This window comes from Epinephelus moara, chromosome 4 (assembly GCF_006386435.1).
Source record: "Epinephelus moara isolate mb chromosome 4, YSFRI_EMoa_1.0, whole genome shotgun sequence".
NCBI classification, from domain to species: domain Eukaryota; kingdom Metazoa; phylum Chordata; class Actinopteri; order Perciformes; family Serranidae; genus Epinephelus; species Epinephelus moara.
The window spans coordinates 12,838,370-12,852,270 of record NC_065509.1 but is presented as its reverse complement, the minus strand read 5'-3'; the positions used below and the strand labels follow the sequence as shown (position 1 = coordinate 12,852,270).

Here is a 13,901-nt window from a genome sequence, read left to right as displayed (position 1 = left end):
TGAACACTTGAACATCAGCGCAATAGGAACTATCTAATGAAATTATAAGTTAAATTTATTTGACATGTATTCAGATTTTTTAGTTCGCCCCATGTTCCATCCGCTAACATAGAGAGGGCGGGCTTTATGACCTATACTGCAGTCAGTCACCTGAGGGCTTCACTATTCGGGAGCTGTCATGTTATCCACCTTTATATACAGTCTGTACTCTGTATAGAGTTTCATGGTAATCCATCCAATAGTAGTTGAGACATTCGGACCAAAGTATAAATATAATAGATAAAGAGCTACAGTACCTTACTTCCTGTGGATGTCAACACCCTCAATTTGAAGAATCAGCTGTTTAACTTCATAGTTATTGTTTCTTGTTAAATCCAATGTGCTGGAGCCATAGCATTATTAAAACTGTCCAAATACTACACTGATTCCCATAATCTTTTTAGATCACAGTTGTGATGCCATTATACCCTGGTTACTCATTCACATAAAAATAACTTTAAAGTTGGTGGTTTGATTTCCTGGTTTCTCAAAATGTCCTTAAGCAAGACACCGAAACCTTAAACTGCTACTGATAAATGCTCATCAGTGAGTGTGTGTGTGTGTGTGTGTGTGTGTGTGTGTGTGTGTGTGTGTTCATACGTGGACAAAAGGAACTGTAAAGTGCTCCAAAAACACCCTCAAGACAAAGGCACTAGATAGTTACAGTCTGTTTATTGTTGACCATGAATTCAGTCCTTTAATTTTATCCCCAAACCCTGCACCATTGTGATTGTTATAGTGGATGAAGTCAGTGGTGTTAAAACAGTACAATGACAAGTTACATGGACAACATTTAAAACAGTTTAAAGACTTTGAACATCACAAACGGACCTGGATATGAGTTTCCTAAAAAGCGAATACATGTTTAAGTTCCCAGTAACCTCTGCTTATGACCTCTGAATACTAAAACACCATTAACACTCATTTAACACATGAACCACAGTGTTTCTCCACCTGTAGTCAATAGTCTGTGTGAGTCTGGTCATCTCTCTCTGCGTCTGCCTGTCAATCACACAAAATATGTGAGCGTATTTGAACTCAGTAACATCAAAGCTGCTTCATTTTATCATTCAGGTTGACTTCAGTTGAAAAGCTTTCAAGTCTTTCTCCCACTCCACCCCTGCAGACGTTTCTCTGTCTGCAGGTCGGCTCGTGAATGGAGGCCTAACAAAAGTGTATCTCAGTTCACCGCTCAGGTTCAAGTAAGGATCCTTCTCCGCCAGTGTAAGTGGCCTCAGCCTGGATCAACGGTGTCCAACTGAGCCATTATTTTTGGCACACTCAGTACAGTAGGCTCTGCCTCTGTGGAGTCACAGTGTCGTCTCGTAACAGGCTGGACACACCTTCAGTCTCACTGGATCAAAGGTGTGCTTCTCATCTGTAGGTGAGCAGGTTTGGCAGGTAGAGGAGGTTTAGTGTAGGCAGGTGGTTTGCTGTGGGGATCATCTGCGAACGCCTTCCTGAGCTGCGCCACACGGCTTCCATAGTCTGACTTTGTCTCTTCACAGCGCACGATCTCTGAAAAAGGGAGAGAGCAGCAATGTGAGTTTGCAAAATTGGAGTATGACATGTTATATTAAAATCAGTGTTTCCTCTGAGCTAACACAATAATCCCCAGATTTACTGACATAGATGTTAAATGCATCAACAATTATGCCAACAGACATCATCACTAAAGTTGAATGTAATAATAAACCTTTGGGTTACATAACAAACCCAGTGTTTGCAAGTCTTTCCCAAATCTTAATATTTTAGATACCTCTCATGACAAATAAAAAAGCAAATGCACGGTGTTATATATTAAATAATTATTTTCTGTAGCTCCTGATTAAGTTATATTGACTTTATAGACATTGTTTATTTATTATGTTTAGATACTTCATTTTTTGAAATATGTTTAAGTATGTACTTTTTCATTTTTGATTTAACTGACAGCTACATTTTCATACTAGTGCACAAGACTGTCCATGTATCCGCGACCAGCTGAATGTTTAGTCACAACTTTCATGAAAGAGTTAAAAAAAAAGTTCCCTCCGAGCTGAAAGTCTAATAATTTACTCTATTCAGTACTGATGTCCTTTTAGTCAACAGCTCTAGTTTCCCAATACAAATAATCTTTATTCTGTAAAACTTTGCTATCACTAGCAAAAAATAAAAACAACCCTTTTTAAACTTTGTGAAATTACATTTTCAAATAATCTGATGGGTTTTCAAACAGTTTATTTATCTTACAAACCTTAAACTAATTAAGACAATGTAATCTTTATCTGTGAAATAAACTGAAAATTGAGATACATGCTTTTATTGGACCATAACCAGTCAGCAGGTAGCTGATGTTTCTGACACCTAACTTGTGATGCAGTGTTCGAAAGTAAACCAGTACAATTCTGAGGTTCCTAAAGGGCACTTATTATGCTTTTTCTTATTTTCTGTCATCTATATATAATGTTTCAATGTCGGATGTTTGTATTAAATGTGGCTAAGGTTTCAAATAATGAGGTAAATGCATGTTAATGTAATCCCTGTGAGCAAAAACCTCAGGCGTCAGATGGTACTGAATCCTCTGTTTCTGACTGTTTTCCTACTTTCGAGACCAGCTGACGTCAGACTGTGACAGATTTCTTTATGTAGTTATCTGCTCCAGGCACGCTATTGTAAGCGATTGCATTACATACACAGCTACATGTAGCCACAGGCTAACGTCAGGGAAACATGTAATGTTCGCTGCCAATTTTGTTGATTTCTCCCCAGTCTGGGATCATATCCCTACAGGAACATGTTATTATCTTATTAGTGACTTTTCATGGTATAAAGTGCAGCTATACTCTTTTACACTCATTCTCTGACCGTAATGACGGTGCAGAGACACCAAGAGTGCAGATAGAGAAGACTCAGAAACACTGACCAATCAGAGCACATTCTGGAGGGGGATTAAAGAATCAGGCGCTAAAACAGAGTGTCTCAGACAGAAGGTGAATACAGGTGTTTCTGCACAGACATTTTTTTTCCGCTTCTTTATGTAACTCGACATTCAGAGGGAAGTATTGAACTCAACTACATTTATTTGACAGGACATATGATCAGTTTATCAAATATGATGCCATGTTGTAGATTTAACTACCAAAAACTATATAAAACAGTTACAGCAACAACATTTAATTCTGTTAACATGCTGCATTTGCATTAATAATCCAATAATCAATATTATAACACTTTGAAAGGGGCTATTCTGCATAAAGATAACATTTACTTTTTTAGGTGTACAAAGTATTTGTTACCTGTATTTCATTTTTTCATTACATAAAGTTTATCTTACCCTGACGATTTCTTTCGATTTTCTTTTGCTGTTAAAATGGGGCTTCATGCAGGACTTTAACACGTACTAGCATATATTTATAATGTGGTGGTACTTTTACCTTTACATATATCTAATCAGAATATGTAAATGACTCATCATATTCTTAGAACACATTCATCAGGCTTCTGTTCATCTCTCTCCCTCCTCTCTTGTTTTGTTACCTCTGTCCCGTGTGTCGGTCCTCTCTGCGTCTGACAGCTGGGCTTTGAGCAGCGGCCAGTCGCCATGGCTACTAAGATGGGGCCTGCAGTGATGAGTCCAGTCGCTGAGGTTGTCCGAGCTGCCGCCTGATTCACTGCCGCTGTCCTCCGCAGGGTCCTTGGGGTCGTCGTCAGTGCTGCAGGAGTCCTCCTCAGACCACTGGTCGTGTGCTGAAGCTGAGTCATCCTGAATTTAGATGAGACACAATTTGACGGTAAGACTCCGCTACACTGTTCATCTCACCGTTCAAACTTTAAACCCACATACAAACACATGAACTCACGCTAACATCTGTGAGGGACAGCTGGACGTCTTCTTTAAAGCCGAGCTGCTGGGCCTCTCTTCCTGGCCGCAAGTCCACCGTCTGGATGCCATTCATATTATCACTGTGGACTCTGGAAGACAAAGACGTCCATTTTTAGTCCCAGAGACAGCCATCCTAGCCTTTGAATCAATCCTCCAGTTAGTCATACGGCAAATAACTTCTGTAATCCAATTAGGATGCAGAGACTAGCTGACTAAAAGTCTTTAGTTCACTGTTGATCTTATCTCAAGTCAATCACAGTTATGTCATCTGTTGAAGAGACTGCAGACTTTATTTAGGTAGATGTTCTTATGTGTTGGTTTAAAAAACACGAGGATGAGTTATATATCCATGATTGAAAAAAATATGCTCTTATGGACAATACTTTTATGTTTATCATTCTTTGAATTAGTTTAGTTCGGCCTTTGTAAATGCAAAATGTAAGATCTAGTCTAGTGTGTAGGATTTAGTGGCATCTAGTGGTGAGGCTGCAGAACTAGGAGAATAACGGCGGCGGATGCAAAAACACGAAAACGCGAATGGCCCTCGCTACAGCCAATGTTTGATTTGTCCATTCTGGACTACTGTAGCACAACATAGTGGACTCCGAGAGAGAGGACCAAGGTGCAACATTCGGAGCTGAAAAATTAAGCCAACATGTAAGTGCCACAAACTGCAGTTCTTTGAATGGCCACTTGAGGCTGGCTCCAGAGGCCAGTCAATCCCTACAGACCCCCACGTTAAAATATTAGACTTTACAGCAGAAATAAGCATGTTCACAGCCTAGTGCAAAAATAGTTTGGTCTCTATAGCTAATTTCCTCCTTCATGACAACTGTACGGGGGTGACTTTTTATATAGCTAACTATAAGTTTACATTTTAATAAGGCTCAAAGGTGCGCATGTTTAGGGGCATGGCTGCTTGAGTGACAGGCTGTCCACGAGGCATCACTACAGTTTATAAGTCAGTGCAACCCCTCACTCCTTCTCAGCTCCACCCTCTTGTCCAGAGTGGGTGACGTCGTGGTTGCTATATCCATTATTCTATACACTCTATGGAGACGGCTTGCTTTGTATGCAGATATAGACAGCTCATTGTAAGGTTAAGAAAACACAACAATTCTTATTTTTGTTCATTATGAACTAATGAAAACATAATTAAATATATATATATATACTGTATATATATATATATAGATGCCTCTAAATCCTACACACTGGACCTTAAAATTGATCTTACAAATGAAACCATATGAATTAGATTTTCTCTGCAACGCATGTTATCAGCATGTGATGGGTGGACATGGAGGTGATTAGTCAAATTTACAGTCTAATATTCCACGCCTTTTGTGAAAGTAGCAGTTCCTCATTTTTTTTCACATAAAAGTAGAAACAGATAACTTCTCAACTTTTTCCCCTCAGGCGTATCCAAGTCATACGCCGCTGTCGTCAAAACAACTGGATTGCTCTCTGTTTTCCTCAGAGCCTAGCAACTACCACAGTTTCCACAGATACTTCGATGGATCCACCGTCCATCATTTCCACCACTGGGGATAATAACTGCAAAGACCTTACAGTAATGTTCCTCAATAACTTGGGATAGCTATGGATTGCAACCGTGACAAAAGAAGCGATATCCTCTTCCTGTTTCAGTTGTGCAGTGGTTGACGCACTTCCTTTGTGCCGTAAATCGAGCTCTCATATTCCCGGGAGATCGTATGCGGTGGCAGTAAGAATTGCATAGTGGAAGTGAGACTTGTAGGGAACCAGTCTAAACACTGATGATGTCATTATTGTATAGCCATTACATTAGACACTCAATATTTATTTCACACTTATAAAATGAAGCAAAAAATGTGTCTATTTCCACTTTAATTAAAAATCAACTACACTTTGTTCTCTTCAACCTGCTGCTGTTAAAAGAGGCTCTGAGTTGCTTCAGCCAGCACACAGATGCTGCTGTTCTGTGGTCTGCTTTTATATTTCATAATCACAATTAGGTGAATGACCAAAATGCCAAGAACTGATCATCACTGATACCGTGTTATGTTTTTAAAGGAGTTCTTTGTGTTTATTTGTGGTTACCTGTTGTTCATGAGGCTCTGGAGGAGTTTGGAGGACCTGAACTCATCCATCTCTCCGATCACACTGACGCTCACGTCTCCGTCCCGACCAAGCAGCCATCTCACATGTTTGTTGTCAGCTGGAGGAAAAGGAAAATAAATAACAAAATGGGTAAGCTTTCTGTCTCAACAATATTCTGTCAAAAGCACTTGTCTCATGGGTTGTTATTCTGGCTTTTATCCAGAAGGTGGTGCTGTCCTATAAGTATAGAGCTTAGGAAACCTCATAGCTGACACAATGGACTTCGGTCTCTCACTGTTCAACTATTCCCTATTTGAGCTCTCTCTTTTATTCTTTTTCTCTCTTTTTCTCTGTCTTTCCATCAGAGTAAATTTTTTGTTTCTTATTGCAAAACACAATTAATGGCAGAATACTGAAAACTGTTTAAACAATGTGGGGTTACTGCAAAAGGAAAGAAAAGTAGGTAGTAGCGGTGACCTCATTTCTGTCAGTGAGCAAGGCAGCATGAAACTGACCTGAGGCGGTTCAACAGAAACTCCCTCAAAAGTTTAAACTGGAAACATCTTGTTTAGCTTTGTTTCACGCTGACTCACAGAACTGATGAGCAATACTCTTTTACAGTCCTTAAATATTCATAATTTACTGTTGGAAATGTTCTATCATCTAATTTTCATGGGCGTCCTCTGTGACAATATTGTGATGAAAGCTCAATTAGACAAAACATTTACCAAAACAACAAACATAACATCAAGATAATTAAAATGAGACAAATAAACAAAGAAAAAAACAATTAATTAATATTAAAATAAGACAAATAAATCAGGAGATCGTTCATTCATAGATTATAGAAAACTATTGATGTCTGTAACATCTATTGAAGTTACAAAGCATTATCATAGATGTGTGATTATGAACATGTACAACTGATCCTATAATAACAAGACAGGACATTTTTGAAAAAAAATATTTTAAACATGTAGATTATTCCATTCAGAGGGAGCTTTAATCATTATGTCTTTCTTTGACTCAGAGACTGCAGAGACAGAAAAGTTGCTGTGCGTACCAATCAATTATCAGAGGAGAAAGGTAGTATGAACTGTTTATTATGAATATAATATATATATATATATTATGAACTGTAAATTAATAACTTATGTGATTACGTACGTGCTGTATCTTCTTTTATTAGTTAATCATCAGTGCATAGTATGGAGAAATAAATCCCCTAACATTTATTCCATTACATTAACAGGGTATTTTTAGTTGTTATCTAATCGTGACTCAGGAGGCAGAAATAAATCCTACTCAAGATTGTGTGATAACAGTTGTTTTCCATGACACCTCGTCAAGGTGAAACACCTGCTGTGACATCAATGACTGACTGGGGTGTGGCTTGGGAATTTCAAATTGTTAAAGAGCTGTACAACAACACCTTTCTGCAGATTGGGATTTAATGTAGATTTATTTTTATATCTATACATATTTTTTTTTACCATTGTTAAGCTTTGTTGTCCTTGTTTTTAGTTGTCTATTTCTTTCCTTTTGTAAAGCTGACTCTGATTTGTCCTTTAAAAGTCGCAGTAGGCTCAATGAACAGATACTGTAGGAGTCCATAGAGACAATCAGCTCCTAACAGTGAACCCACTATACATTTCTTTCTTTGAAACAATCAAACAAAGGCGGCTCTGTTTCTCTCCATATTTTAGGGAATGACTTGTGTTTGCGTGCTGTCACCCAACACATAAGGCTACATTGTGCTAATGTCTCAGCCTGATGTCACCTTACCAAAGACCCTCTCTGACATAAATCATGGTCTGTGGGTGCAACACACCTTTATGTTCACATAAAGAGTTACGTAACTTTGATTACGAGACATAGAGGCCATTTACAAGAACTGGGATGTCTGCTTTAATTAATACCACACCTACAAATTAACCAGAGATGCAGCTCATCATAAACTTATGTAATGTTTAATTGTGTTTTATGTGACATTTATAGGGCTGTATGTACACAGAAGTCTTTCCCAACAACAGCAAACAGCGAACAAAGACTGAGAGATCCCTAACTGGATTGTGCGTTGTGTAACTCAAACAGACATAACACACTCGGACACTCTCAGGTGACATGGCACAGATTGGGTAAACAAAGACGGTAACTTAATATGCGATTTAAAGTGTGGCGACGCCCCAAACCACAGGGCTTACTCAATCTTATTCAGCTTTCAGCCTGTAGAACGATTCGAGCGGCGCTGATGGAGGCTGTCTATCACACACTCATTGTGCAGCAGAACCAGGGGATGTGATCGGGTCTCACTGAGACTGACTAACACCTTAAATGGAGGAGGGGTGGGTGAAATGAGTCAGACAGAGAAGTAGAGCAGAGGGACACTGACACAGCAATGAAAAGACTGTGGACTATATTACTTTGGGTGTCATTTCAACACATTAATCAGATTGGTAACATGAGAGGGTGTTACTACTCAGCTTGTATCATGTGCACTCAGAGCTGAGGAGATTTTGGTCATTAATTAGTTGTGAAAGGGCTTGAATGTGCATTTTTATAAAATCTGAAATATATGCTGCCCATAATGTACAATAATGAATAAAACACAGTAATTAATTTCCATGCAGATTTCTCAGAAAATGTGTGAGATATGTGCATGAGGCATACATGGAAAAAAATACTGAGGTCATACATTCACATCCCCCTAGACGCATCCAAAGAAATTTTTGACTAGCAACCAAAATCTGTGTGAATTCCTGATTTAAAATTTAAGAATTTAAATTTTATTTAATTATTTCCACTGTTAAATTATGTGTCCATTAAAGCTGATCACCCTTAATGCTGTGTCATAGTCTCCACACGACCAGGATGTAAATCTTGCAAGGAAGAAAAAGTCATTTGTTGTCAAGAAATGATCAAATTTAAAGATCTTTCATGTAAAAATGTCTGGATCAATGGTAGCAACAGCCCTGAGACTAAGCATATTTAGAAGGCAAACTAAGATTAAAGCTGTAGTTCAACATTTTTGGAATTACACTTTTATTAATCACTCAATCAGTCCATTGGCTAGTTAGCTTAGCTTTACAGAAAGACTGGAAACAGGGGAGAAACTAGCCTTGCTTCGTCATAGACGCTCCAGGACGTCACTGTGCCCACCCAAGAAATAGGCCTGCTAAATACTCAAATATACTCTAAAACAGAAGATAACCCACTACAAGCTGCGCCAATGGTGGTAAATGGTATACATGTGCAGTCAGAGCAGTGGCAAAACGCACGAGACATGGATACAGGGATTTAATTTAAAGCGGGCCATCTCAGTTTATCAGTGGTTAACTTATCAATTTTATAGTTTTGTACGGATTAAATAAACAAGATAAATCATGCAAAAGGAGCTGAATACAACATTTAGAGTATTAATATAGCATAAAACTAATATTTGCTATGATTTGCTAGAGAATTAAGTTACACTATCTCTCTGTGTGAGCTTCTCTGTTCTTTGTTGTGGTCCGGCCACTAGTGCATGTTAGTGCATGTGAGTCAATGTGTGTGTATCCCACTGGCAAGCTAATTGCTGATATCGCTGTTCTGACCCACGCTGTTGTTGCAGAAGTGTAGCACCCAACCTCCAGTTACCCCTAAGTTAACATTATCTCTGTCAGCACTGTTGCCATTGTTAGCTCTGTTTGTTGAGTTAGCACCATTAGCGACTAGCTGCCAGCTCCATGTTGAGAGCAGAGTGCAGAAAATCCCAACCTGGACTCTGAATCATAGGTTTGCCCTGAATGTTGCATTCAGTTCCTTTGATTATTGAGTTTTAAAGGTGTTCAGGTAGGTTTTGTTTCTCTCAAACGGAGCTAGCTGTTCTCAGTCTACTGTGTATGCTAAACCTAAGATAACCCGCTGCAGGGTGCGACCTTACACTGACTGAACGGACAGATATGAGAGTGGTTTTAATCTTGTACTTTTAACCTCAGCAAGAAAGCAAAGAAGCATATTTTCCAACAACTGAAACCATATTTGCATGTTAGAAATGTCCGATTAAGCTGCAGGTAATTAAAAATGTTTGTTATTTAGTCAGTACATAATTGTCATTGGTTGAGACACCCTGCTGTTTTACTGTAAAGAAATAAGGCCATGTTAGAGACGCTTGCATCTTTGACCTCCTTTCATTGTTAAGTTACAGTTGCCAGTCAAAACAAATGTGACTTTTCCCAGAAACCTTGTTCCTTCCTGGTACAAAACTATGTTGATACTTTAGTCAGTGTCTTCCTCTTTTGATTTACTGCCAATCATACTCATACTGCGGTGTAAAGGAATGAGACACATGAGTTCTCTATTTACTTCCCATCAGTGTAACCAGTACAATAAAGCCAGTGTTGGACTCTACCTTTCTTTGGCCTGGTGTTCTCATTGTTTCTTCCTTCCCTCTCCTCCCTCTCCTCCCGCTCTGCCCAGCGGCGAACCTGCTCCTCTCTCATTTTCAAGAAGAGGATCCTCTTCTGCTCCTCGCTGAGGGCCTCCAGCACCTCGGGTTCCACCCACATGTCCTCAAGGATTTTGGCCAGCATCCTGCCTCTTGTCCACGGGTGTCAGAGACGACCGTCAGCCCCTCTGTCTCTCCGTCCAGTGGGTCGTGTTTCAGCGGTGGGGTATGATCGCTCCTTTTTCCTGTCCCAGAGTCAGGTTCCCTTTTCTTTGAAGGATGTGGGATCAGGTGCCGTCTAACTGCTGGAGGTCACTGTATTGTATCTTGTCAAGTGTTCGTCCTCTGTGCTGTAGGAGTGTGTCGGGCCTCGCTGTAGGTGAAGGCACGGTGTGTCCAGATCGACTGAGCTCTGAAAGGTGCTGCAGTGGTTTTTACACAGGAGAGAGAGAGGGAGAGATTATATCTACTGTATTGTTTAGTTCCCCTCCATTCAATCCTGTTCTGGCTGGCACAACACAATAGTCCCGAGGCAAATAAGCCACAATGCCAAATGTAGTGTGTGTGTGCGTGTGCATGCAGTGTTTACTCTGCATACAGTAGGCAAGAGAATGGCGCTGTGCTTTCAAACACTGAAAGGTAAACAGGGGCAGGTTCAGTAATGTCAACACACACACACACACACACACACACACACACACACACACACACACACACACACAAAGGGCGTTAATGACTGTGTGCTATCTAGGGCGAACAGACACAGATAGAGAGTAGGAGACAGCTACAGTTCACTTGAATTTTTGCATTAACAGTCGCTCTCCCTCACACACACTCCTGCATACACACACCTCTGTGACTGTTTTCACCTTATCAGCCCACGTGACACAGATAGACATCAATGGCCTGTCATTTAGTTATAACTCAGTGAGGAAGTCCCCAAGAGCAAAATCCCAGAGGTCAACCTCCACCTTAACGTGCTTGTCAACACACAGTTTAAAAGCAGTCCCCGCCCTGTACACACTTTTGAAAGATGTGGAAGAGTGAGTTGCTGAGCGAGAGCCAATAAGATTCGTGTCTGTGATAACAGTTGGCCAATCTGCACTTGAGGGCGGTCTAATATTACGGTAAATCAGTGGACGCTGACAAAAGGGAAATATCACGCTTTCGGTTAGAGTTTCAGGTGTGGCAGATGTTGAACCTTAGCATTAAACTTAACCTTTCACTAGACTTGAATAGGTCTATTGTTGAAACTGAGCAGTAAAACAATTATAATCTGCCGCTAACAAGTGATGAAGGGGTGAATGCAAAATTGTGAAAATTTTTAAAACAACATCCAATATACAAAGCTAAGAAAATTCTAAAAAGACTAATACTAACTATAAACTATAGAGGAGGTTAATAACATGGAAGGATCATCTTTCTTCATTCATTATAAGCATGCTTTCAATGAATTATGTTGTGGTTATTAATAACACAGCAGCTCATAAATCTCTGTACCTTGTTAAAAGAGGAGAACCACCTAAATTAAGAATTCCAATATGTTATATCTATGGCCTACTCCTACTACGCTCTCTCAAAGCAAGAAACCAGAGAAGTTAGTCTCAAACTTGTGATGTAATCAAGTATAAAGTCCAGAGCTGCTCCATAGACAATGGATGGGAGACTGATTATGTGGCCCCACAGGATGTTTGTTTCCTTTTTAATAGCAAAATTAGCTTTATTCTATTGTAGTGTTGTCAGTTCTGAAACAGAAAATGTACCCATATACTCAGAACATTGCCCTTGCTGCTCTCAGTATCATCTATAATACCTTTCACCATTCATCGTCTATGGAGCAGCTCCACTTTATACCCTATGATACACAAGTCAGTTTAAGCACTCTAGCTTTTAGTATTTGTTCATGTTTGCTGATATTTTTCGATTGTCTTACGCCATAGGAATAACATACATTTTGAAAATTGGCATAGTTCCCCTTTAAGTAGAAACATCTTAGCTTGACTTGAAGCTTGCTGTAATTTCAATTCATTTAATTTAAATATACACAGTCTCATTGCCTTCTAAGTCTCAGGACCAGCATCCATTCATTCACCAGCTCTGTACAGCACTACTCAAGACTCTTTCAATTGTTTTCCAAGTAAGGTTTGGGTGATCCATGTTCTTGTTCATTGTCTAAGGGTGTTTTCATTCATTCTTTCACAATGTGGGAGTAGTGACACCCTTTAAGACTCTGTGATTAAGAGCAGTACAAATAAACTGGACCTGACTTGAAGATTTACTACCAAACAGCCCACTCAGAGGCAAATTACTCAATTTTTCAGTAAAAGAATCACACTTCTGAGCAGCAGGCTTGTACCTGCATAACAGCTCCTATAATTAACTGTATGCATTTGAACAAGGGCATGGCAGCACAAGAGGAATATTAAATTCTAGATACAAACATGCCAAACTTTTTCGCAGACAATAACAACCCACATAGACACTTCAGAGAACAGAAATCACACCGGGAGTAAATGAGGATCAGCATCCACACGCTCGGCTCTGTTATTCAAATATAAAGGCATCCACGCCTGGCTCTGCGCCAACGTGCAAATAGGTCCGGGATTTGCTTCTGCCTCCGCTCACATGCAGAGAAAAGAAAGAAAGGCAGGGAGAGAGAGGAGAGAAAGGTATGTGCACGGCATACTGAGAGAAAAGTTTGAAAAGTCTCTCAGTCTTGAGAAAACACTGGCCATTTCACGGCGACAGAGGAGAGTGTGAGAGATAAATGAACTCAGACAGGCTGTAGAATGGCAATCACAACAAAGACAGACAGAGAGAGAGAAAGGACAGAGGAGGGAGAGTGGACTTACTCAGTGGCTGCCAGCCGGTTGCATCTCCCAGTACTGCTCTGAGTTTCAGCGCCTCTGTGAGTCTGGTATGATGAGTGTGTGTGACGTTAGTGAGTGAAGTGTGCCTTTGTGTGTGTGTGTTTGTGTGGGATCAGAGCAGTCGTCAGCAGCAGTGGTATGCAGGCTCAGCTCTGCTCTGCTGCATTTGTACTGAATAGGAGTGGGACGGAGTGACATCACTGCATTCATCTTTCTCTCTCCTCCCTCCTTCCTCCTCTTTCCTTCACTCTTATCTCACTTACAGAATTCCTACAACACTTACAGAGAAATATAATAACAGCAGGTTAAACATTATCAAGGAAAATGTTCCCCCATCTATATACTGTGTATCCAATGCTATAAATAACTCCAGCTTCATGTTTCTAATCTGCTCCCTTGTGACATTTAGCCACGTTCAAGGACGCAAGGAATTTAATTTCCCCTGATAGTCTGTGTAATCTTATGCAGCAGCAGCAAAGGAAATGGGGGTAATTCTCAGTCTTTTTCTGTTTTAACTTAATCTAACTGACAGTCTCTGCATAGCTGTGTTCACCCCACTCCTTTTTCTTCCTCCAGGAAGTCCTGCCGGCTTTGTTTGAAACCATTAATCACAACAACA

General features: G+C 39.9%; 1 protein-coding gene across 1 annotated transcript; it reads right to left on the bottom strand.

The window, feature by feature from the left end:
- Nucleotides 1-692: 692 nt before the first annotated feature.
- Nucleotides 693-13,457, bottom strand: zgc:92242 (uncharacterized protein LOC436899 homolog). Its single transcript, XM_050043010.1, has 6 exons — nucleotides 13,265-13,457; nucleotides 10,377-10,834; nucleotides 5,987-6,104; nucleotides 3,882-3,993; nucleotides 3,559-3,784; nucleotides 693-1,557 (listed from the first exon to the last, which is right to left on the bottom strand). The coding sequence occupies exons 2-6, from the start codon at nucleotides 10,555-10,557 to the stop codon at nucleotides 1,391-1,393; spliced, it is 804 nt and encodes a 267-aa protein (XP_049898967.1). The 5' UTR covers nucleotides 10,558-10,834; nucleotides 13,265-13,457; the 3' UTR covers nucleotides 693-1,390.
- Nucleotides 13,458-13,901: the final 444 nt, after the last annotated feature.

Excerpts from the sequence above, each read along its gene's own strand:
- zgc:92242 (XM_050043010.1), bottom strand. The coding sequence starts at position 10,557 with ATGCTGGCCAAAATCCTTGAGGACATGTGGGTGGAACCCGAGGTGCTG. Across the intron at positions 3,994-5,986 it reads CAGAGCCTCATGAACAACAG|AGTCCACAGTGATAATATGA; the intron begins GTAACCACAAAT and ends TTTGTCTTCCAG. Across the intron at positions 3,785-3,881 it reads TGTCCCTCACAGATGTTAGC|GATGACTCAGCTTCAGCACA; the intron begins GTGAGTTCATGT and ends ATCTAAATTCAG.